Source organism: Arvicola amphibius, chromosome 13 (assembly GCF_903992535.2).
Source record: "Arvicola amphibius chromosome 13, mArvAmp1.2, whole genome shotgun sequence".
NCBI lineage: Eukaryota > Metazoa > Chordata > Mammalia > Rodentia > Cricetidae > Arvicola > Arvicola amphibius.
In genome coordinates this window covers 23162437-23189936 of record NC_052059.1, presented here as the reverse complement: position 1 = coordinate 23189936, position 27500 = coordinate 23162437, and the positions used below count along the sequence as shown (strand labels likewise).

The window sequence follows — 27500 nt, the reverse complement described above, 5'->3', positions numbered from 1 at the left end:
TGCATAATAGAGGATGGGACTTAGTAGTCCTTTTTCTATCATATGTGTGTGTGTGTGTGTGTGTGTGTGTGTGTATGCACTATATGGCTCCCTCCCTCTCTATTTACATATATTAATACATATATATTTTCATACATATCAATATTTCTTCATTTATGTATATATTACAGACAATTATAAAGGTACAGTCTGTTTCACAGAACAACCATAATTTTCAAAATTTACTCTCTATAGTATCTAATAAATCTCATAAATTTGAATTCACTTTGTTATCTACAAACTATCTCTTGCCAGTAAGCTTGGCTTCAGAAAAAAAATCATGTATATTTAGGCAAAATAGCTTAAATGAGAGAACTCCTTTATTTCTCACCTATAGTCCTATTTACAAATATAATATTTAAGGATATTTATATCAAATGGAACTTTGTCATATCTTCATTGTCATGCATAGAGCCTGTGTTGTCCCTAAGATACTGGGTTACTAAGTCACTAAGGCCCTTTAGCCAATATTTTACTAAAATATGATTTGAAGAGGGTAATTTCCCCTACAGTGAGATCTTTAAGATGAGTGAGCAATCTCTTCCATGCTCTTCCCTACTAACATAGAGTAAAATGTTTTAGCTTACTCGTGTGAGTCCCAGTACTAGAGTGCCAGCATTGTGGACATAAACTATGAGTAAGGAATAACAACGTGGTATTATGCCATTGATTTCAGATTTAAAAGAGAATTACTTACCTCAACTTATAAACCAATTGTCTTGAAATTCTCTATGTTCATTTCTATGCTGATTAATGTCCGTGAATGTACAATTAGAAAACTCACTAGCTTTGTTTAGGACTAAGTGGTGTATCTCCATACAGTCCAATAGGTTGAAGTGACCTATAAGTAAGTCAGCATGTGCCAGTCTTATCAGACAAATTCTGAAATCAGGGAACTGTCTCGCTTTGTTGCTGATGTACGTGGTCCAAATTTACCCAGAATTATAAGGACATTTATATTTCCTACATATTTATGGTTATAGGAAATATACAAGCAATAATTCTATGTTGTTTCAAAATGGTGTTTTAAAACAAAGAAGCCCATAACCCATTTTAGTGAGCTTGAGGTAGTATAACACATAGACATTGAATAAAATGATCAAAGAACAATTTCTAAAATGAATGCTAATCTTTGCTGTCTAGTAAAGGGCAAGCCTCTGTCCTAGTCATTATTTTTAAAATGACCTCATTGGAAATAAGCAGCAAACTTAAGTACCATGTAGAAATGTTGAGACTTTAAGCTGATGGAAAGAAAGAATCAAGAAATTATAAAGTTTTCGCATGCCAGAAAAGGAGATGGGGATGGAGAGGAAAGAAGAAAGAATGGGGGAAATAAGGGATGGAGGGAGAAGGATAGAGGGGAGATGAAAAGAAGTAATGAAGTTAGTTCTGGGAGACATATTTGCTCTTCTCTAGTGCCCTTGCGGCTCACCGTTCCACATAGTCCAGGAGCCGGGAACAGTGGTTTGAAGCAGGAGCATCATGACCACCCACTGCATAGAGGAAACCATCGCAGGTAGCCACGCCAACACCGCCTCTCCTCTTACACATCGGTGCACACATGCTCCACTTGTTTGTATGAGGATCATAATACTCCATTGAACTCAAACAAGAACTTCCATCTCGACCCCCAACAGAATACAACCTGAAAACACAAATTAGAAAAAAAGTTAACCTTATAGTTAGGATGGCAATATGTAAAACATATAGTTAAAAACAAATTGCACAGTGTGAAATACATATCTTAATATTGTATTAATTGATGAATTAGTACTGGGGAAAGTCCTATAAATTATATATATATATATATATATATGGAATTCTTGTTACTGTAACATTCAGTATTCTAAGATGAAAAAATAATTTTCTAATCTTATATTCTATAAACTATTCTTACTTTGCATATAATAGAAATGATTTAACAGAAATTATATATTAATTTGAATTAACACTTGATAATATTTATTAGATTTTAAAAATTATAAAAAGTTATAAGAAAGATGACACCAGTTAGAGCACTGTTCCAATCTTATTTACAATCAGTAACCTTGCATGCCACATGCACAGATAACAAATTGCACTGTCACAGTTTAGAATACTAACCATGGAATACATTAATGCATGTTGTTATAACAACTGTCTTTTGTATTGTGTACTATGTAAATCAAACATCACAGGAAACTCTTGATACTTGCTTGAATAGATAATTCTGAAATTTACACTCATTTTGCTATATTTGATAGGAACCTTCACGTAACATGAGGGCCTGCTTTTGGGGCTACTTGTTGGGGTTTCTGTCCTGCCCAGTTTCCACAGCCATTTGTCCCAAGGAAACCACACAGAGAGTCTACATTAGTTATAAACTAATTGGCCCATTAGCTCAGGCTTCATATTAGCTCTTATAACTTATATCAACACATTATTTTTATCTATGTTAGCCACATGGCTTGGTACCTTTTTCTGCGGGGTGGGTCACATCTTCTTTCTTCAGTGTCTGGCAGAACTGCAGAAAGAGCTTCCTTCTTCCCAGAATACCACTGTTCTCATTGCCCCACCTCTACTTCCTGTCTGGCTGTCTTGCCTATACTTCCTGCCTGGCTACTGGCCAATCAGCATTTATTTAAAACATAATTGACAGAATACAGAATTGTCCCACACTAACTTCAAAAATAAGTTACACATCAAGACTGAGATTAAATGATTTAAAAATACAGACTCTAACCCTTAAAAAAACACTTCTATACCTTATGGTAATTCATAGAGATTTCATTCTATGGGAGAACACTTAATCCTTTAATATTAATCCTTTAATATTTTTGCATGAGACACACACTATCATATCTATCATCTATCTATCTATCTATCTATCTATCTACCTATCTATCTATCTATCGCATATATTTGTATATTGATAAATTTCTTTTAAAAATCTTGTAATTCTATTTGCTATTAATAATTAAAGCAGACATATAGATATGTTTATGGAGGTCTCTAAGTACCACAATTCAGAATCTATGTCAAGAAATCTTGGTGGGTATATTGATTATGTTTGCAATTTTACCTAAGCAATTATGGTATATCTCAATGATAAAATAACATTTTCATAAAAAGAAAGATAACAATGATAATTAAATAGAGGCTAGTGATCTCTGGAAGATGGAAGATTTTGAAACTGACTAAATAGTGATCAGAGTTAGTGGAGAGAGTAAAAATTGATGCTGTTGTGACCTCTGGAGTTAATTAGGGTGACCAATAGCTGCAGGCCATGTAGTCATTAATTCTGAAGGAAGTCTCATGGACAATTCCCATAGTAAAGACACCAAGAAAAGAAAGTACAATTTACTTAACTTTTAATAGTATATTATCAAATTGATCCTTAGTCATAACTATTATTCTTAACCTGCCTGTAAATTTGTACACTTAATTATCCATTTTTCAGTTTCAAAAGAGATGCATGCAAAAAATCAGTGTACCACATGGCATATTATAGTTTGGAGACTTCAGGCTTTCTGTTCTAAGCTCTAGTATTCTTTAACAATTCTGCATTTCAAACCATAGTTACATTTTTTACTACGCCATTGCAGCTTCTCATGCTACATGACATAATAAAATATGGTGGGTGGCTTGCGTGTTATCTGTGTTACTGCCACGCGGCCCTGCAGGATCACCCAGAAGCTGTCTGCTCACTCTCTATCTTAATATATGTATAAAGTTAAATATTGATTCTACTCACATACTTTTCAATAATAGTAATAATAATGGATTTTAGGAAAACTGATAGTTGAAAATATACTATACATCACAAAAGAACTTTGAAAATTGGTGGGTTATGATTCATTTAAAGAGATAGCAAAGTATTTGTTTCCAGCTACATGAATAGAGTAGGAAAACTGATGGGTGTATTTCTACAGTGGAAAAAGAAATCTAAATGTGTACTTTATGAGGATAACTAGTCAACTAAACTAGTCACAATCTGCTTATTTCTACACAAACAAAGAACTAAAATGTAAAAGTTTAGTCAACTAAACCTATTCACAGTGTACTTATTTGTACACAAACAAAGAACTAAAATGTAAAAGTAAATAAAAACAATAATATTGTATTTATTACTAAAAGTACAATAACAAAAGATAGAATAACCGACGTGAGCTGCTAGAATAATGTTGCCCTGTGCACGCAGATTTTCATGAACAAATAGTCATGTGTATCCTCTCTTCATCTATTTAATCATGGTTTAGTCTCACAGCTTGTTTTCACCAAGAGGACACATTAGATGCGGGGACTCTGAAGAGCAAAGAAGATTCCAACACTGAGGTAAATGATCTGAAGTGGCAGCTGACAGCATCACAGCAAGGAAAAAAAAAAACATGACATTTCAAGTCAGCACTGAAAGCTGAGTAAAATCTGCAGAATGAAGAAACGCAAGGGCAGCATTACCCGTACGAAAAGCATATGTGGAGACGTGGGTGATGGAAGGCAACAGCAGGTGAAGTATAAAAAGTGACAGGTGCTTGGGAGGATGGGATGGAGTGATGCACCTGGATGAAAAAGATAGACGAAGGAAGAAAGAGGTGTGGGAGCCCGGATGTGAAGCTGTGATTTCATCCTCAGTCTACGAGGAAAAAGAAACTGCCAAAGGAACACCCTTAAGAAATCATCAGGCTTTGTCTTCCGCTTGATATGAATATTGAGCAGCAAATATCTTGCATAATAGTGTTGTCATAGGATACAGACATATACTTGATTTTCATACAGTATCATGCTTTGCTGAGAATAACAAGAATACAACTCTTTCCATTATTTTCTATTTCTTCTATGTTTAATTAGCATAAAGTTCATTTGATATAATGTTTTGAGACAAAATTTCTTTGCCTTCTTATGTAGCTAATATGTGTCCACTAAAAACAGTGCTACTGATTTTATATATACTTTATGAAACATATCTATCTATCTATCTATCTATCCATCTATCTATCATCTATCTACTATCTATCTATCTATCTATCTACATTTCTGGGAATATAAATATATATATTATGTTTATTATATAAACATAATATATGTAGTAATCTGGGAAATAAATCCTGCATTGTCAAGTTATATGTTCAAAGTTTACAGTAGAGATATTATAATGCTGAACACAGGTTACCTTTATTCATTTATTTACTCTGCAGTTTTGAGATGCAGTTTTGGTCTGATAGTATGTGGTTAACTGGTATTTTTTTATTTTTTATTATTTTTTATTAAAAATTTCCATCTCCTCCCCTCCTCCCACTTCTCCCCTCCCTTCCACCCACACTCCCACTCCCTCCCTCTCCAGGCCAAAGAGCAGTCAGGGTTCCCTACACTATGGGAAGTCCAAGGTCCTCCCAACTCCCCCCAGGCACAGGAAGGTGAGCATCCAAACTGACAAAGCTCCCACAGAGCCCATCCATGCAGTAGAATCAAAGCCCAGCACCATTGTTCTTGGCTTCTCAGTCAGCCTCCACCATCAGCCACATTCAGAGAGTACGGTTTGATCACATGCAAACTGGTATTGAACTCACAGCAGTTCCTCTATTTCAGCTCCCTAGTTTCCTGTGTGCTGGTGTTACCATAATGCAACAGAAAGCCCAGTTCTGGTTTCCACTCTCAGCTATACCACCTCTGTGTCAAAAGAGTGAGATTTAGCGTTCCTTTTAATCTGCCACTTTTCAGAAGCTGGCAGAAAACCAATACCCCAGGTTTTTTCAGACAAATAATACAAACCCAGCTACATTGTATGTTTCTTATTAACATCCATTCATTTCCCAATGATGTAGAAAGATTGAGGAGAAAACTCATAATCTTTGAATTTGCTTCACACCATGAGCTAGCTGTCTTTTAAAAAGGGAGCTTCGTGTGACCTGTTTAAACTTGGTATTAAAGGAAAAATATATTCATTTTAGGAACAAATCTGCTTTCTACCCTAAAGAACCTTTCTTACAGGCTTCTTGTTTTTACCAGGAATATATAGGGTACTTATAAAAATAATTTCTTGTTCAAAAACATACCTATTCATTCTTAATGCCAAGAGAGTATTGCCTAGCTATCCTCTGATCCAAAAGGTTCCAAGTTAGAGAGCGGGGTTGAAGAAGCAGAAGAAAGAAGGGAAGATGAGTGGAACACCAACTGTCTTTATAATTCCACTGTGATATCCTGCTCACTACTGCTGTACATTTACCCAAGTAAAGGCACATGAACATTCTTAACTGCTGAGATTTTAGAAGATACTCATTATTTCAGATGTTCATATCCACGGCTAAAAATCTTGCCTTTGTTGTCACATAAAAATGAATAATTGGTTCCCCCATTCATGGTGACACATGATACTTTACAAAAGGAAGCACTGATACAAAAAGTAACACAGGACACAAAAAAGCATAAATTGTTATCAGGAAGTGTTTTGAATTTCATACTACTAATGTAAGCCAATTTTCTATTTCTCTGCATCTAGGAAAGCCATGCTTCTCTGTTTTGTATCCTTTTTACCTCATGGAAATAGCTACTTCTACTATGCCTTAACAATAAAATCAAGTGTTTTTTTTTTAACACCAAGAAGTCTTCCCAAATTGCACATTTTCTTGGGCTTAAAGTGTAACTTCCCTAATAATTTGCATCCTGGGTACAGTTCCTTATCATTTCTCATAGTTAAATAAAAACTGTGTGATTCTAATATAATTTTCAAGATATTTCAAGGTTTGGCCAAATAGATTGAAATTAAAACACAAATGTATTAAGTTATTTAAAAGCATTCAGGTTCCCAGCTTTGTAGGTACCTTTTAGTGATAAGTTGTAGGATAAGGACCCTCTAACAAATCTCTAGATCTAGTTTGGTCCCTTGATTTTTAATACATGCAAAATCCTTTAACCTGATCCAAAGACAATCTGTAGACACCAGGGAAGAATGTTCTTGCTTGATCTTCTCAGTGGCCTCCCTCATGTGAACTGCTTATTTCAGGAATACTCACTAAACTCCCAGACAGGTGGATGGCTGATTTTATTCCTGCTTACTAAGAAATCTTGATGCAGGTTGCAAAGTCAGCCTTAGATTTGCTGTATCTCTCACACAGGACTGAAGAACATGCTGCCTGCTAAAGGCTCACGGAGCTCGTGTAACTTTACTTCTTAGGGTGTGTTCACTTTATAATCTGATTTTTTTTTTTTTTTCCGAGACAGGGTTTCCCTGTAGTTTCTAGAGCCTGTCCTGGAACTAGCTCTTGTAGACCAGGCTGGCCTCGAACTCAGAGATCCACCTACCTCTGCCTCCCGAGTGCTGGGATTAAAGGTGTGTGCCACCACTGCCCGGCCTAATCTGATTATTTTTAATATACAAAACAGCTAAAGTTTATTTATCACAATATGTTATTATAAGATGATGTCATGGATTCAGTATTATATTGCATTAGTCTGAGCACATTAGTTTTAAACACTAAGGAATTTTTTTTTATTTTAGCACAAAAATAGTAGAATAAAAAAATCTAAATTTAAGATGGCTGGTTATTGATATTAATGATTCCTAATTAGGATAAGTGTAACATAAAGGATGTAACAACTAATTTATGATAATACCTAAGTGGTATGTGAAAGCAAGAGAAAACCTCCCATTTGTAGATGGGAGTAAATGTTCCAAAGTTGTCAGAGGTGAGAGAATTCCTTGCTAGGATTCTGATGTGAAAGGTTCTATTGTAATGGTGATATTTCTAAGACATGAAAATCACCTAGACATTAAGAGAGGCATCAAACCACAGAACATTTTAGGCTGTTAAAACACTTTTTAAGTGTAAGACAAGATTCTCAAATCAAAGCTACATTGTTTTGATTTAAAAGAGAAAGATGATTGAAAGTATAATATAAAACCATTGCAAATAGCTTCATATAAAAGTGCAATTGAATGAATATACAGAAAAATGTAAACAATTCCATTTAAAATAAGTTGCTGGAACCTTGCTCCAGAAGGATTTGAGGACCCTAATGGATCTGTGGAATAGGGGCCAAGGGGCTGTGACAACCTGTTGTTCAATCAAGTGTCCCCAGATACCTTGAGTCATCTTTTATTACATAGTCCCAAAGGTGTGCATGAATAAATTTACAGTCAATTTTTATATGCCAAGTTTCGAAAAATTGTCACAATAGTTACTATTTTTTCCCTGGCTCTTTCTTTACCTTTCCATCTCTCAACATTCCCACCAGTAGCCATTAGCTTTCTGTTCTACATCTCATTTATCAGAAGCATACAAAGATTTGCAAGCGACAAAGGAACTTTTCTAACTAGGCACACATACAGGTAGAACAATGTCCCCAGCTGGCAGTACATGCATCTACAGCATGATGTGAAGTAAGAGACAGTTTTGTCTCTTGTGGTTAAGATTTATAGCTGGTAGGGTCTTGGTTTTCACAGTCATCTCACCAGCCAAAGCTGAACCAATACAGTCTACATTTTGTACTACCCTATGCCCTTTGGAGGCATACTAAGTTTTTCCATTTATCCTATAACCAATATAACTTGAAAACTTACATTTAATACTTAGAATTGATTGTCCCCTGTCTTATGTCTATCTACCTCATGCTAAAGTTTAGAAATATTCTCATAACATAAACTTAATATTCCTTGAATATGCAATTAATATTGAGAAAATTTTAAATTATTTTGTATGGTAAATATACATGGTTTTATTTCAAAATAATTCTTAAATACTAACACTCTGTTACTCTTTAGCCTATTAAAAATTACAGAAAAATTTACTCACTTGCCATTCAGTGCTGCTACTCCAACAGTGCTCCGAGCAATTGACATACTGGCTACATAGGTCCACTGCTGACTCTGCGGATCCCATCTCTCCACCGTGTTTAGATAGCTCCAGCCATCATGACCTCCCACCGCATAAATTGGACCTTCAAGCACAGTTACTCCTAAAACATTAGAGAGGAAAATGAACAATGTGTTTGTAGCTTCTAGTATCACATTGTGCAGTGAAAGGTATTGTGAAATAATGGGGTTTTTTGGGGGGAACTTTGTAGTTGTGTTGATCACAGAATGTGAAATTTGATTTTAATTGTGTGTCCTTATCCAGTTTGATATCAGGATAAAGCTGTCTTTATGAATGAGTTGTGTGGCTATTCTACCTTTGATTTGTGAAAGAGTTTTAATTTTGAGGTTTTCATGAAATGTAGTACCTTTGCTATCTTGTTTCTTTTGATTGATGAAATTTTGTACATGAGCAAATGATGAAAATTTCAGTATCTGTGGCATACAGTGTCAAATAGATATTGCTAGCCATATTGTTCCCCCTGTTACAGGATGTCGATCCTTTTTGAGACTCATGAAAATGTCAAATCTCAGTATCAGCCTCTGAGCCTCTATTATTTAAGGGATTCAGCAGAACATAGTTGCCAGATTGGATTCTTGACCTAGTGTATGAATGCATGGAAGAAATAGAAGGAAATGCTTCTTTTCCTTCCTTTTAATGTGACCTAGTGCATGCATGCATGGAAGAAGTAGAAGGAAATGCTTCTTTCCCTTCTCTTCCATTTGAAATAATTCAACTCATACCAGGACTATCATTTCCCTTCTGATCAGCTCAAGAATCTGATTTATTTGTTTTATTCTGCTTTAAGAGCTAAATACTGTAGAAGCCTTACACAGATTCAAGTGCTGTATTGAGGCCACAGTTAAATTATATGACTTGGTTAGCTCTATTATTCAACATATATATTTATCATATTAATATGTGCATGTATATATATATATGTATATCAACCATTAGAATTTTGATCATTGCTTATTGTGTCTCAGATTTTTTTGAATATATCTACTACCAGCATAGGAACATTTTTCATTTTCACTATGCTGTAACTTTCCTCCATTAAGTCTTAATATAATAATGATCTCTTGAAATACTGTTGATGTTCACCCATATGTATGAATATATATATATATATCACTATATGTTATATATCACTCAAAATAGAATCTATATATTATAGCCATTCCATAAAATTAAGCTATTAAAATTATCCTTATACTGAAGTCACAAATATGATACAAAATAATTCATAAGAATTATGGAAATTGATGTTTTCTGCTAATAAATTCACTTTCACCTTTAAAAAAGATTATGGAAATATATATTTGAACTTTCTACAATTTTACAATATAACTGTATACAGGGAGGACAAGTCTGCTCCAAGCTATTGTTGAAGGAAAAGATTTGCTGTAGATATGAAAGACAGTACAGCCTGAGGCATCTGGAAGAGTCCAGAGCAGAAAGGAATAACAGTAGACTCAACATAGTTAGCAGTCTGGATTTGACCTTACGAGTCGAGTTGTGGGAAATGTGATAGAGAACGACAAAGAGAGCACAGGCAAAGGAGACCGGGGGGGGGGGGGGGCAACCAAGGGAAACAAAAGAGAACACATGAGTGAAATGGAAAAGTTACATGTAAATGAGAAAGAAGCTGGGGACGGGAATTCCAAGACCTTAACCCTGCAATTTAGATGTCTCTTCTGTATTCCCTTCCTCAGCACCCTGTTTACTCCCCTCTCCATTTTATTCTCCGTTAAACTTAGTCTCCATCAAATTACTCCAATGAAGGCTCAGGGAACTCTGCAGAAGAGAAAGCAGAAGTTTTGTTCTTTGCGTATATACTCTGACTTCCAGTTTATATTTTATGGCATTTCTGATTGTGTGAATGAGCAGGAGTAGATCTCTGCATTCAGATCTGCTTAGTGTGTGTATGTGTGTGTGTCTTCTCTTGCACCGTTTCCTTCTTTAAAAATTAATTTTATTTGTTTTATCATATCAGAATTTGTTATTTTTGTTTTATCTTATTATATTATATTTTGTATTATCTCTTTGAAGCCTGTTTGTTTCCCAAAGTGACAGAAAGGAGGTGCTTCTGGATGGCAGGGAAAATGGGGAGGACCTAGGAGGAGTAGAGTTAGGGGAATCCATAATCAGGATCTATTATGTGAGAAAAAAATCTATTTTCAATAAATAAAAGTTAATAAAATTCAAAAGTATTAAAGTTTTATTTACAAGCACTCACACATAAATACTAATAGTAATTCAAAATACAGATATCTTGAAATTGAGAGAATATGGGGACACAGGATTAGTTATCATTTAGGAGGATAAATGATATAAATACAGTACTCATTTATGAAACTTCATAAAATAAAAATGCAATCTAAAAATATTAATAAGTTATGTTTTCAGGAGACATAATATAACCAAAACTGAAAAGGAGAATATGGACAATAATAGGAAGATTTTGAAACATTGTATATGTTATTATTGTTATTATCATTTAACAAACTTAGGCACTGGTGGCTGTAATGATGGTGCTTAGAATAGGGAAAAATGAAGCAAATGACTCTAATAAAGAACTCCTTGTATTGCTATTATATGAGCTTCAAACTCAATTAATAACATAGGGATAATACTAGAATTCACAATAGGTGTTAATCCTGGCATTTTAAATCTATATAAATCAAGCACTAGGATGTAGGTTAAATAAAAAATGAATATAACTACATGGCAGAAAATAAAATGCCAAATATTCATAAATCAAATGGTCCATGCAGTACATTCTAAGAATGGACAATATTAAGGATTTCAAAAGCTTTTCAAAGTAAATGTCATATATACCTTCACCCTTAAAACATCTTATTTCAAGTGAATCTACGTATAATTAAACCATTGTACTAGTAATATAGTCCTAATGTTGACATTTCTTTTAATATTGATGTTTGCAATATCAATGTTAAGTAGAAAATATTTGTACTTTATGTATGCCTATTTTAAAAAGTTATATTCTTTTAGCTGATTCTACATCTCAAATCTCAAACTCTGGTTGTCTTATGATGTGTTCTTACACATCATACAACAGTTCTTACAACTGTTCTGATTCCTATGCAAAATGATCTAAGTTAGTTGAGGGAATAAAAGGAATAAAATAATTTCAAAAATCAATAAAATTCATTCAATGTCTTCCTTGTGTTTTTCAGAAACATCTTTATAAATATAACAAGTTAGAAGGTTAAAAGACGTTTTATTGTCAGTATTAGCTTTATATTAAAAATACTAAACATCTAATTGAACTAAAATCCTTATAAAATTATTGGTTTTAGTTTGATCATAATAAAACATGCTGCATGTATTTATTACTAAAGCAATGGTATCATGCCGGTTTTTAAAACATTTTTTGCTGCTTAATCAATCAAAGAACAAAGTGTAATAATTATTATACTGTATTCTATTCTATTCTTCCTTCATTTGAGAATAGCATGTTTATCTGGTTTGTACACTAAAGTCACCCAACTTGTTAGTGTCCGTCTGTATTGTAGAGATTCAATTTGTTTGACCTGGGCAAAGAGGTTGTTTAAAGTGTCCACAGATGATTGTGAAACACAGTGAAGAGGAAGAACAACTACTATAATGGAAAATAATAGTGATAGAAAGTTTCCAAACCATAATCTGTTTGCTTTGCAGTGCTATCCCGCAGAGCTCTACTATCCTTAACTGTGGCATGTACTTGTATGCCATTTATCTATGTGTTCATGTGGGTCTTATATGTTGATTTGTGGGCTGCATATTGTGATAGAATTTCAAATCACAGCAAACATTAGCTTATATTTCTGTACAGCTTCCAGTTCTCAGATTAATTGCCATCCATTCACTTTCCAACGGGATTGCATAACTTTATGTTCATGTTCTCATACAGGATAAGAACACAGGGAGAGAAATGGGATACTGAGGCACACACTTTCTGTCCCAACGATGAAGAAAAGTTTTCTGTCCAAGATAATGAGTTGATACTTGAGTTAAGGTTGAGGAATGATAGAGGTTCATTTGGAGATCAATAAGTTTTGGGGAAAAGGTCATTAATATAAAATAATACACCAGGAATAAACAGAAGTTTTTGATTATTCTGACAAACATTAAAAGGGCCAAATTAAGAGGTTCACTGGAGAATTAGATGACAATCAGAGTGAGGCACAATGATGCCACATAACGTCTAGATGTATTATTTTCAATTTTTACAATTTAAAGGTGACCAGGTAAATACATTTTTGTGTATACAACTATATTTTTATAAGTGAGTAAATTCACAGATACGGTGATATGTAAAATATTTATATTATTCTCCATCTTCCAGTTACCCGTTTACCTATTTAAATTATAAATTTTTTAACAATCAATTGTATATAATTTAGCAACTTAAGTATTTAATGTAGTATTGTTGGTGAGTATGGTCAAAGACTCCTTATTCGAATGCAGTTTTCATCAAACCATTAGATAAATGACAGCAAGAGAAATGTAGTTAGGTAATGTTAGACTCATATTCATATCAACATTAATCTGTTGTTTCAAAATGCTTTCCCCTAGCTTTCCTCATCCCATCTTTCAATATCATCACCACTAAAGTTACACGGTTTATCGTTTGATGTATTACCCTTGCAAATGATCCCCACTAGCTTGTCTGATGAAATTTTACCTTCTACTCATATCTGAATTAGCTGCAGAACTTCTCCCCATTAGTTAAGTAACCATTCTATTTTGTCTTTACCCTTGACATTGTAATACTTTGCTTACTGAAATTTTTGTTAAAATGAATAACAGACATACTAAGAATAGCTATACAATATTCAGATTATTTATGTACTAGTATAATACATGTCTCTTTTATATTCATTATATACTAATAATATATTACTGCTGTGATGGATGTAAACCAATAGATACATATTTCTGTTTAATGTAATTTTAGAACTTTATTGCATTTGTGTTCATTTTAAAAGCAATTTAAATGTAGGGCTGCAGAAGAGGATAATTACATTATGCACTTATTAAAATTAATTCAACAATTTGTCTTGTATGACTAATAAGTAGAGTCTTGATTACGTGTTTATTTTTTAAAAATTACTAAATTAAATAAAATTGAGGAAATTACTATTTGTTTGAACCAAATGTAAATAAAACGAGTTAGTAGAAGAAAGATATTAATTTTGAAGGCTGATCACATACATTTTGTTCACCCATTTACTATCTTAAAGATTTTTTGAAAGTATTTTACTCCTTGTTGTTAGTCTATTAGTGTTTATTTGGAAGATCCTTTCTTTGCATTGTTTTCAAAAATAATATTTATTAGGTTTTTAATTCTAATAAATCTAACAAATATTTCAGAAGTGATCTTGTCTGCTTTAAACTATTTTTTGTTTTTTTTCTTTAAACTATTTAAAAATAATTTTATGTATTCTTTGAGAAATTAATTTATGTGTTCAATAAGTTTTCAAATATGAAGGTGTACTTCTAAATTTTGATGGCAAGGTATAACAAGCTTTGAGGAATGTTATGTAAAATATGAAAAATTAAAAATGATACTATAAACACACTTATATTTGATGCTTATTTTGAAGTTTTTTTTCCGCAAAATCCAATACCATAAAGGTTGAATTTTTTCAAAATGTATCCTAAATGCAATCCCCCTTTTACTTTGTGTCTAAATTCGAATTCTCTGCTTTTGTGAGATAAACAGAGTTAGAAATGTCAAAGACCTGCAATAAAGGTACTTTATACTTTTGGGATTGATGAAGAACTTTGCTGTTGCATTTATTCTGGTGGTCATGAGAAATTTCTGGCAGAAATATTAGAGTCTAGAGTTAAAACAGAATGTTAAAACTTATTGAAAACAAACACACAGGTCACCAAGGGGAACTTTGTATTTACTTCAAGTGACTATATTTATTTGGCTGTTTCCTCAAAATCAGAAAGCAAAACAAAACAAACAAATAAACAGAAACTTGTTTTCACATTTTCTGTCTCCTCAGGTTTAAAATCCAGACGAGAGATATACAAACGGAGGACTTGGCAGTGTACTTCTGCAGAGACCTTAACCATGCGGGACATTTCCACAACAATTTCACAAAGGACACACTGAGCATTGTAATTATTTTCCATCTTTTAGAATTCCAACAATAAGAATAGCCCTTTCAACACAAATGAAGCATAGATTATATACGCACGCAATCACATCCTATTGTTATGGCTTATTTGAGTTCAAACCTCAAAAATTATGATAAATTTCACTGAATAGGAACTCAGTGTACACAATTTAAAAGCTCCTAAATTATTTGAACCTGAAAACGATATTAGGAACTGTTGCTAATGGTATTATACCTGGTAATCTGACAGCAAAACAGGCGAGAGAATCATTTAGGTTAACTGCAAATCTCTTCTGTTTTTCTAAATCAATCCTCCAGTCTCATCCTCCAGTTTTGTTAGAAACTGCTTGCTGGAGGTCCCACGCCCTCTTGGCCTTCAACTCTAGATCAAACAGATTTTCTCTTCCAAATGTCTTTCCTTCCAAGTCATTCTTTTATACCAGCACCCATCTCTGGAAGAAGTTTCCTGGGAGTTCACTATCCAAGAAAAGAAAGTAGTCCAGCAAAGTATCAAGCTTCGAATGCTGACTCTCTCTCTTCTTTCCTCAAAATCCCCCGCCCCCGTTACAACTCCAGCTCTATAGCAGACTATCTGCTTTGCCCTATTCTTACTCCCATCCCCCCCCCCCATCTCCAAGGGATAAACAAAACCTGATAGGGCACCCTTCCTTCCTCTCTCCTGTGGACCTGTGAAGCCTATTCCTATTCTTGACTATTAGTTCTCAATTCTTAAATAGTCGATGTACCCAGAAACTCAAGTGACCAAAATTAGCAGAACCCCAGAAGCATTTCCTACCGACATCCACCCAAAATATTCACCTAAGCACTGGAGAGGATAAAGGAAAATCAAGGAAGGAACACCTACGCAAAAGAAGAAAAGACCAGATATCATCACCTAGGATTAAAATATTCCAAATCCCAGATGCCTAAACACCAGTGTAAAACAAAATCAGTGACAGCCAGTACCATATGTTCCCACTAGAGAACCTAACTACAGTAGGCCCTGAGAATGCTAGAAAACTAGACCAACACCTTAAAGTAACCCATATGAATATGACAGTGGCCCTTAATAAGGAACTTTAAAAAAATCTTTTTTTTTTAATTATAAATGCTCAGCCAATAGCTCAGGCTTCTCTTCAACCAGCTCATACAGCTTACATTAACTCATTTCCATTAATCTATGTCCTTCCCCAAGGTTCATTTACCTTACCTATGTACTTTTTATGTTGCTTCTTTTTTTTCCAGTTTATTTATTTTTTATTAAAAATTGCCATCTCTTCCCCTCCTCTTCCCCCTTCCTTCCCCTCCCCTCCACCCATACCCCCACTCCCTCCCTCTCCAGGCCAAAGAGCCCTCAGGGTTCTCTACACCTCCCAGCTTGCACCTTTAAAAAATCTTTTTAAAAAACTATAAAAATAGAGTGAAAAAAAACAAATAAAATAATTCAAGACATAAAAGTATAAATAAAGTCAGCAAAGAAATACTAAATGGAAGGAAATCTGGGAAGGGAAAATTTAGGAAACTGAACCTGAAACTCTGAGGCAAGTCTCACCGAGAGAATAAAGGTGATGAAGAGAGAATCTTAGATGTTGAAGATATGATAGAAGAAATGGATACACTGGTCAAAGAACATGTCAAATATAAAAAAATCCTGACACAAAATATCCAGAAAAGCTGGGACAATATGATAAGATAAAAATCTAAGAACAGTAGGAATAGAGGAAGGAGAAGAGAAACCCAAGTGAAATGCCCATAAAACATTTTCAATAAGATCATAGAAGAAAATTTTATAACCTGAATGAAATGTCTACAAAGGTCCAAAAATCATAAAGAATACCAAATATATTAGACTAGAAAAGGAAGTATCCTGGAACATAATAAATAGAAGACTAACTTTTTAGAACATGGAAAGAATATTAAAAATTGCCAGAGGAAAAGATCAAATATTTGCCAAAAAGTATGTCTCTGCATCTATATCTCCTTCATGTGTCTTTTCTTAGGCTCTTTTTCTTCTATTTGTTTAATTTTCATTAGTTTGCTTTGTTCTTTATCTTATTATATTTTATTAGTATCCTTTAGATATCTGTTAGTTTTCTAAAGAAAGAACTAAAGAAATTTTCATAGAAGATGTGGGAGATTCTAGGAGAAGGAGAGGGAGGAGAAATTGCAATCAGCATACATTTTATGACAAAAACTACTTAAATTAGAAGGACTGCAAAAATAGTAGAATAATGAATAAACATTCTTACATAAGGAGACTTTTTAGGAAAATGTCAAGTTCATTAAAAGAAAAAGAAGTACAAGTGAGAATCTTTTGGACAAGAAAGAAAAAAATATCTACAGAAAAAAAGGAAAAGTAAATTCACAGACAAAAATGTGAACATTTATATATTTTCAGTTAAATAAGACTTTTATTTAAATTAGTATGCACTTTCTGTTATATATTTCTGAAAATACAATTGCAATAATGTGTGATATATTGTCTAAGTGAAGTCGTGAAAATTGTTGAGAAACTTTTTATCAGGTCACACAGAGATAAATACTAGGTATCAGAAGGAAGCTGGCCTGATGATCTAGGTAATCAATTTATGAAAAATATCTGTAATAATGAAGTAGGAAATACATATGTGCCATAGATATATGCTTTAAAATATACGTATGAACAGTAGAAAATCTATGGAGTTCAAAAGTTCATACTACACCATTATGTTCACCTTCAGTTCTTAGTAGGTTAAGAAAAAAGAAATCAAATAATCAGATAGAAAAGTAAATGAACAAAAAAAAAAAAAAGAAAAGTAAATGAACAATTAGATTCAAACTAGGAAACAATGAAAGAAAATTTTTACAAAGTATGCATGCCTCTGAAATGCATAAACATTTTAATGAAAGTTCAGATATTCAACACAGTGATTATAGATTGTTTTAATTTTTTTTTTTTTTGAGACAGAGTTTCTGTGTGGTTTTGAAGACTGTCCTGGAACTAGCTCTTGTAAACCAGGCTGGCCTCAAACTCACAGAGGACACCTGCCTCTGCCTCCCAGGTGCTGGAATTAAAGGCATGCACAACCTCTGCTCGACCTATAGAATGTTGTTGTTGTTGTTGTTGTTTTTGTTTTTGAGAGTACTGATATGAATAAAATAATACCTAATATAGAACAGAACAAATAAAAATCTTCAGGTTGTTCCCACATTTTTAACTGCATGAACTCTCCAATTAACAAGAATAAAAAGTTAAATAAAAATATTAGGTTCATCTACAAATGAAAGAATGATGGTCCAAATTAAGACAGTTAAAATAATAAAAAAATAAAGCAGTAGTAGAATAAAATATATTAGTCTAACTATGCAATATAAAAATTCTCTTATCACAGTAAAACAGAATTTTCAGATTGGGTCCATAACCAAAAATAGTCACATCACATTTTAAGCAAAAATCTGTAAAATGATGACTCGTACTAAGTGTGGTAAATAATAATGTTAACATAAATTAAAATTAAATGCAAGAATATGGGATTGGAAAGAAAATTCAGTCACATAAATATATGACATGCATAAAGGAATTCTTTCCATTCCAAGAACCTGGACATAGAAAAGCTCCTAATGCGATAGCTGGTGAGGGAGAGACAGAAAAATTTCTAAAGCTTGTTGGTTAACTGGTCTAACATACTTCATGGGGTAAGCTGGTAAGGGAACTTGAGGATGACACTCAAGATTGACCTCACTTCCACATGCACATACAAAAAAAAATACTTGATATTACACAAACAATCATATATAAAAAGTAAGCAATACAAATTAAAAATATATGATTTCTAAAAGTTGTTAGGCAAATATAGAAACTGGCAGTTAATATTTCTAAGTTAATAAACATTTTAAGTAGAATAAACAATGAAGTTACTTCAATAATCTGCTTGTACAAACACATAACATTTTATAGAAAATATTCTATAAATGAATATAAAGAACATGAAATTTAAACATGTTTAATGATTTGCAAAAGATATAGGAATATGGTGATATTTGAATAATTGAAATCAATTAAAATATTTGACTGATTGGTTATATAAAACCTCACACGATTTAAACAAAAAAATGTTCAACTTTGAGATACAGAAACTAACTGCTTAACAAGTAATCAAAGAGAATCAAAATATTTAGATGAATTGGGGAGAGCTCATTAGTTTTTAAGGTTAAAAATTAATGTAACTCAAAATAAGATGATGTGTTTATTATAATTACATTACAATGCTTGATCAGATAACTGAAGTGTCATGATATGTTTGGCAGACTTAGAATGTTAAGATAAAAACTAATCAAAATTAATAGAAAGGAATTTGGCATTATAAACTCAAGAATTCACTAAGAATAGGGGAAAATATATTCATAGAAATACAAAGTAAAAGGCCTGAATTTGTGAATGCATATGTTGAAGACATAATTTCTGCAATATCACTTTAACACCATTGACAGGTAACTAAGGTTACACGAGTTCTGTGCAGAAATCTCGGTGAAGACCTCCAATTGCGGCGCACCGCTCCACCCCCCCTCCACCACCCCATGTCTGTGCTCTGTGCACTTTTACCGAGTTCGCGAGCTTTGGGCAAGGGGCAGGAGGTTAAAATACACAGACACACACAGACAGAGAGACAGAGATATGGCTCATCCTTGAACTCCCCAAGAAGGCCCCCTTTATTGTGTTCAGGGGCAGATTATATAGAGATAGCCACACCCCAGCCAAACCCACCAGAAACCACTCTCCTGCCATCAGGAACTCCCGAAGGTCTCGTGCTCAGAACAGCTGTAGGCACTCAGATCAGGGGATTACAAGAAATTCAGGATCTGGGGTCTCACTGCTCCCAACAGTTCTGAAGTATCAGATTCTCATAGTATCATCATGAGAGGAAATAAAGCAGTTCATTATCAATCCAAAGGGAGTATATTCTAGAAGGTCTCTGACACTAAATCATAAAGAGGGGCATCCTGAAGAGCATAATCATTTGGAATATTTTTCCCAACTTTGTGGTCTGTGAAAATAAGTAGCTGCATTTTAATTCAAAGTAGTTATTGCATCTTATTATAGCAGCCTGAAATGACCACTGCAAAGGAAAATGTTCTTTATAAAAACCGAATGACAACAACTCACTTAAAAAAAAAGATTTCACTACAAAATTGATGTCAATTATAAAATTTCAGGAAATCAAATAGTATAGAATAATTGAGAACAGAGGCAAATATCTAATGTTAGAACGTAATTGTGAGCACAATAGCTCACAGCTTTCTAACAACGTACTTTACAGAACACATGATCTCAATGTCAATTACAAGGCATTTAAGAAAAGCAGGATCATGTGAGTGTGAGGAAATTATACACTGAATCACAGTGATCTGATACTGAATTGACATGGTGTGAAAGAGATTCAATAAATAAAATCATTAAAAAGAAGATACAATATGCTATATTTGGTAATGTGTTTTGTATATTCATATGTGTATAAAGAGATAGTGGTTGTTTTATTTATAAAGATGAAATATTATTCTTCAAAATTATATATATATGTACATACATATATATATATATATATAATTCTATATAGTCATCCATATATGAACACTCAGGTTGGGTTTATTAACAGAGAAAATTTCGTTGTAAAGTTTCTGGAAAATTTACTTTCATGTTAAAGATTCCCTTAAACTGATTAATTAGAACTTCTGGTTGTGGAAAGCAGAAATGCTGTAAACCAATAATGAGGTTGTCTTAGGCTAGCTTGAGTCTATATAAATTTAGACTTCTAGCTTTCACCATCCCAAAAGTTATATCAGATAACATTTATAACTTATTGCAGAGACCTCTTTGCCTTGCTATATAACCTGATGGAAAATTTTCTTACAAACCAAAAATTTTGACAACTTACTATCATTCCATTTCTATTAAACTAAATAGATCTCTTCTTCCTATCAAGAATATTTACTGTCCATAAATTAGTCTAAAATACCAATTTCTTTTCCAGAAATTAAGACTTAATAACAAGAAGTCAGATAACCAGAGACTAGTTTTACGCTTTCAGAAGACTGAGAACAAAATAATTCCCAATCCCGGCCACCCTATATTCGTTAGCAAAACCTATCAAGAGAAAATATTAAAAATAAAATGATAAGAAAAAAGGAGAGTGCAAAAATATGGAAAGATTCTGGCTATTTGCCCTGCTAAACTGGCAACAGCCATTAAGTCATTAAAGGAATGAAAGTGCATTAGAGACAGAGTGCAGTGACTGAATGTGTTTTTCTGCTTGATTGCTGGGTCCCACATTCTAGAAATTCCGTGTGTGTGTGTGTGTGTGTGTGTGTGTGTGTTCCTGGTGAGTCTTTCTAAATACTCACTAAAGTCAGAAATTTCTGAAGTATGAAATCACTGTCCATGGATGAAGTTGGAAGTGTTACTGCCATTCCTACTACGATCCTGTATCTGTGATCCTCACCTGATGTGACTCCTGGACTGGCTCTAGAAATGTGTCTTTGAACATATAAAACTTTGAGTCTAAGTTTTATTCTCTTTCAACAGGTATTCTTCTTGGAAGAGTCATCTCTTATTGTGTTCCAATTGATTATTTTCCTGTCTCTAAGGAAGCCAAGCTACCAAGCAGGCAGGGCTCTATGTTAGCATGCTCTGAAAGTGTGTTTGTTTTCTTTCAATTTCCATTTTGTCCATCATTTCATCCTCTCTTCCCTCTCTTTCTCCCTCTCCTCTCCCTTTCCTTTCTTTCTTTTTTATAGCGGGGGGTGACGGGGATAGTTTTGCTAGCTTTGATTTTTCGAAACTGGTTTCCTCTGTGTAAGGTCCGTAACTGTTTTTGTACACCAGTTTTGTAGACCAGGTTGACCGTGAATGAAATGACAGATTCCCCTCCCCCCCCCCCCCAACACCTCTGTCTTCAGAATGCTGGAATTTAAAGCCTGTACTACCCCGCCCAACCCCCTTTTGTTTTTCAAAATGACCTTAGTGGTTGTTGCTGAAAGGTCACAGGTTTCCCAAGAATCTCAGTGAAAAGCCTGGCTCTTGTTTTCTGCACTTTGTAAGCTCATTACTGGGAGAGGATAGCCCACCCACTTTCCTATGTCACTATTAAAAGTGAGCCTCTGGATGGTCTCCTGTTTACGTTGAAAAGCTCTGACTTTGCTATCGATACGAGAGATTTTCAGCATTCATGACTTCTTAGGATATTGTCACACAACTTTCCCAAGTTTATTCCCTTGAAATTCTTGGAGCTGCTGCCTAGGTTTTATATGACATTTTTTTTTTTCTCCCAGGCATGGGTTTTTAAAAGTTATTTATCCTATTACCCAATACGCATGCAGGACTGCGTTGTCTTAACATAATTAAAGCATAATCACAGTTGAGAAAGTAGAAAGCCACATCCAGCACGCTTCCCCTAACGTGACCTGTCTGTGCTTTCATCGTTTTATAAGAACCTTTGATCAGATGAAATAAAAAGTGACTAAAGTACTAATTATTTGCTACATCAAGAAATAATAGATAAGATCTTAAATCATGTAATTTATTTTAATTCACTCTAGCCAAGGTTTTGCATGTACTATACAAATGAATGAATAAATCTAATAAAAACAAAGGGTAATCTTTCCTGTGATCAATGGGGAGACAGGTCTGGTGCTCTTGTCATGCTGATGGGCTCTGCTTCCTAGTTTACACCCATTGTGTTTCAGAAGTCTTATCTCCCATTCCCTTAAGCTCACCTGGACCCCTAATCTTTTCCCCTCCTCTTCCCCTTCGACCTTCCTTCAGCCCCAATTCTATGTTCCCAGTTTTGTCAGATGAACTTGTCTATTTCAACTTTCCAGGTGGTTCTATATATGTTTTTCTTAGGGTTTACCTTGTTACTTAATTTCTCTAGGATCATGAAATATAGGCCCAATATCTTTTGTTTATAGCTAGTATCCACTTATGAGTGAGTGCATACTATATTCATCTTTTTTTGGTCTGTGTTACTTCATTCAAAGTGGCTATGTCTGGTTCCAAAGGTGTCATTGTTGTTTACAGCTGATGAATATCTTAAATATCACTAGGGAACCTTCATCCTTCATCCAGAAAATGATGGAAACAGAGGCAGAGACCCACATGGGAACATGTACTGAACTCCCAAAGTTCAATTGAAGAGTGGGGGGAATGAGAATATGAGCAAAGAGGTCAAGACCATGATGTTGACACCTACTGAAACAGTCTATGTAGGCTAAGGGGAGATCACCAGCTCTAGCCAGAAAAGCATAGGATAAAACTAGTCCCTCTAAATGTGGTTGACAGTTGCATGACTGGGGAAGACTGAGGGGCCACTGGCAGTGGCACCAGGATTTATCCCTCCTGCTTGTACTGGCTTTTTGGGAACATATTCTCTTTGGATGGATACCTTGCTCAGCCTAGATATAATAGGGAGGGCCTTGGACCTTTTCTAAAGCAATGTGTCTTACTCTGAGAAGTGAATGGTGGGTGAAATGGGGTGGGGGTAAGTGGAGGGAATGAATGAGAGGGGGTGGGGGTAAGTGGAGGGAATGAATGAGAGGGGGGGAAGGAGTGGGAACTTGGACTGCGTATGTATAATGAAAACAGATAGGTTAATTTCTTTTTTAAAAAAAAATTTTAAAAAAAGGAAAAAAAATATCCCAAAATAATAATAAATAAATAAATTTCAAAAACAAGAAGTCTTATCTCCACCTGGGTCTAATGCCTTACTATGCATAGCAGTTTCTTACTCTATGCTGCAGGTGTGAAATGCTGGGCTGTTCTCTCTGCATAAGCCAGCATAGAACACCATCCAACCTTTAGGACTTCTTTATTCAATAGAAACGAAGGAAGACAGAATCCTTGTTGACTGTCCATCTTCGTTTTCTACCGTTAGTAATTTTGTATTGTCTTCAGACTTCACTTCAAGTGATAAGAACCAACTGGCACAATTTATTTTTAATGAGCTACTCCGTTTTATCTCTGCATCTTAAACATTTTAGAAGCGTGCTGACAGGCCATTATTCCGTTTATTAATGCCTAGATGTGAAGGCCGAGATTATACTTCTCAACAGGGGAATCTTGTCTGTCATCCCAAGCTTTGCAATGTCAAGGCATCAACTGATCCTCATTAGCACACCTTCACTTAGGTTGGCACTAGTCAAGACTATCTCAGATAGTTGAGAAAGAAAAGCAGATTTTTTTAAAAAAGAAAAAGCAAACAGTGGAGAGAGATGAGTACTTATAAATTTTCTTAAATGAGTTTGCATGAATTCTTTTTAATGATGACGCTGTTGCAACATGTGACCTTTAGTCCTTTCCAGGATGACAAAATTAGGGTTATTTGTGAATTAAAATATAAAACACAATTACATGACAACAAATAAACTTTCCAAATTTTGTGATCTATAACACTTTAATAGTGAAATATTTACAAATAAATCACTAAATAATAAAGATGCATTACTTTAAGATCATCAGACTTTCACATTTTAAGATATTCAAAATCACTTACTAGGATAATTCACAGTAGACATTAAGTTGCCATAATTTTAAAAAAAAAGGAAGTAAAGAAAAATTTAAAGAATTTGCTACTTTTATTACTACCATACCAGGGCATTTGTGTTTAGATGAAACAAATAATCAACACAGTTTATCTCTTTCTTTTCTATTTTTTTTTATTTGTTTTTCTAAACATGGACTCTCTATGTAGCCCTAGCAGTTATGGAACTCACTCTGTAGACCGGCTGGTCTTGCCTCTCTTGAACTCCCTGGGAACAGGGAATAGTATAGATTTCCTGTGTGAACTTGGAATGTTTGGGAATGGAAACAGGAGGGTTTGGGTGTCGGGAGGATGGACAGGAAGACTACTGGAAAAGATGATTTAAAAAGGGTCACTTTGGAGTGAAGTATAAAGCTAGTTTAATGGGAACTCCCAGGAATTGAAAAGGGTGACCCTTGCTAAGACTCATAGCCATAGGTGATATTATCTAGAGCCAGTCATCCCCTGTAACCAGCTAAATTTCTAGGCAAGAGATTTGGATACCAACCCCGACATATAAACTTCGACCTACAATTTGTCCTGCCACAAGACATACTGGAATTTCTTGCAGAAATTGTGTTAGTTGTCAAGCAATGACTGGTCCAGTCTGAGACCCATGCCTCGAGAGTGAGTCACCCATGGAAATGCTTGGAGCAACATGACCGAATAGCCCTGAGACCTAGAACAAAACTGATTTAAAAAAATCAGTGTAATGATGCCTAATGATATTCTGCTATACTCATAGAATAGTGCCTCGACCAACTGTCATCAGAGAGGTTTCACCTAGCACCAGATTGAAACATACAGAGACCGACAGTCAAAATTAGGCAAAGCATGGGGAAGCCTGCAGAAGAAGGGTGGAGGGGTTATAGGAACCAGAGCGGTCAAGGACCTCCCAGAAGCCACTAAACTTGGCTCAAAGGGACTCACAGAATCTTAATGGGCAGCAAGGGAGTCTGTCTACATTGAACTTCCCTAGGCCCTCTGCATATATTTGAGAGATGTCTTTGACTCTTTATCCTGGTTTTATTCCTCATACTGGGTTGCCTTTTCCAGCCTTAATATAAGAGGAGGTGCCTAGTCTTACTGCAATTTGCTATGCCATATTTGACTGATGTCCCTGAGAGACCTATATCCTTTTCTGAATAGAAACTGAGGATGAAAGGGGACATAGTGGGTAAACGCACTCCTCACGGTCCTGACTTCCTTGCTCATGATCTCCCTCCTTTTGCTCCTCTTTAGGACCTTGGGAGCTCAGTCCGGTGCTCCTATGTGGGGCTCTGTCATTTTCTCCATCCAATGCCAGGTGAAGGTTCTATGGTGATATGCAAGATATTCATGAGTATGGCAATAGGATCTGGACATTTCTGGCACCCTCTATATAAGAAGATGAACCCAAAGAAAAACATATAGTTATCCTCCTGGATACTGGAAGTAGACAAGATTGCGGGACAAAAAATGGGAACATGGGGGTGGGGTGGAATGGAGGGAGGGGGGATGGGGAGAGAAAAGTGTGAAGTGGAGGATGGGAAGAGCTTGGGGGAATAGGATGGTTGGGATATAGGAAGGGTGGATATGGGAACAAGGAATTATTATTATTATTATTATTATTTGGTTTTTCGAGACAGGGTTTCCCTGTAGTTTCTAGAGCCTGTCCTGGAACTAGCTCTTGTAGACCAGGCTGGCCTCGAACTCAGAGATCCGCCTGCCTCTGCCTCCCGAGTGCTGGGATTAAAGGCGTGCGCCACCACCGCCCGGCCCGGGAACAAGGAATTATATATCTTAGTTAAGGGAGCCATTCTAGGGTTGGCAGAGACTTGACTCTAGAGGGGTTCCCAGGTGTCCAGGAAGACGCCCCCAGCAGACCACCAAGTCCAGTTGGAATGGGACTGATGGAACAGGGGACCAAACCGGACTCTCTGAATGTGGCTGACAGTGGAGGAGGACTGAGAAACCAAGGACAACGGCAATGAACATGAACTCTACAGCATGGACGGGCTCACTGTGAGCCTTGTCAGTTTGGTTGCTCACCTTCCTGGACTTAGGGGGAGTTGGGAGGACCTTGGACTTAACATAGTGAAGGGAACCCTGATGGCTCTTTGTCTTGGAGAGGGGTGGAGTGGGGGTATGGGTGGAAGGGAGGGGAGGGAAGGGGGAGGAGGAGGGGAGGAGATGGAAATCTTTAATAAAAAAAAATGAGAAAAAAAAGAAAGGGGACATAGTGGTAGGCTGGGGGGAGCTGAGAGAACGGAAACTGTGGCCAGCACATAAATAATAATATTAACAATAATTAAAAATTATTCAAAAGTAAACATAAATGGCAGCTATGGAAGTATGTCAGGGGCAGAATGATTAGTACAGGAGGTGGCTTGTTAATTATTAGTGATAAAAGTGAAAAAATAAACATAAAAAATTAGAGAAATTGAAGCAAATTCTTTTTCATCTTGGATACGTGCTTTCTTGCAGATTGCCCACAATTTCTCAGTGTGACTGGGTGCAAGTCACTTGAATTAAAAATATCCCTTAAGTTTGTTCTCAATGTCTGAAAGTAAATGACATAAATGGTATTTCTTGAACCAGAACCCGAGAAGTTGTTTCAGCTTTTCAAGAAGATATCACAACCAGAGGAGCAGATAAATTTTGCAAATATTTCTGAGCATCCTTGTAAGCATGGATAAATTCTTCCTTCTCTGAGCTTCAGTTTCTTGTTTTTAAAGCTGTGGTAATAATAATACCTCAATGTGGCTGTTGTGAAGATTAAAAGAGAAATGGTGTTTAATGTGATAGCGCCAGTTGTTGACATTCAATTGTTAGTGTTAATGTAAGTCTTAATGTAATGTGATTTCAGATAATGACACCCAAATAATATCAAGTTCAAAAATGTCCTTGGGCCGGGCGGTGGTGGCGCACGCCTTTAATCCCAGCACTCGGGAGGCAGAGGCAGG

At 35.1% G+C, this 27500-nt stretch overlaps 1 protein-coding gene across 2 annotated transcripts in view; it reads right to left on the bottom strand.

Moving 5' to 3' along the window:
• Positions 1 to 27500, bottom strand: part of Klhl1 (kelch like family member 1) — a 253207-nt gene that overhangs the window by 14799 nt on the left and 210908 nt on the right. For both annotated transcript variants that reach the window (XM_038310344.1, XM_038310345.1), the window contains 2 exons: positions 8808 to 8970; positions 1472 to 1684 (listed from right to left, as the gene is read on the bottom strand). In XM_038310344.1, the coding sequence (XP_038166272.1) occupies positions 1472 to 1684; positions 8808 to 8970 (376 nt within the window). The remainder of the gene's footprint in view (positions 1 to 1471; positions 1685 to 8807; positions 8971 to 27500) is intronic.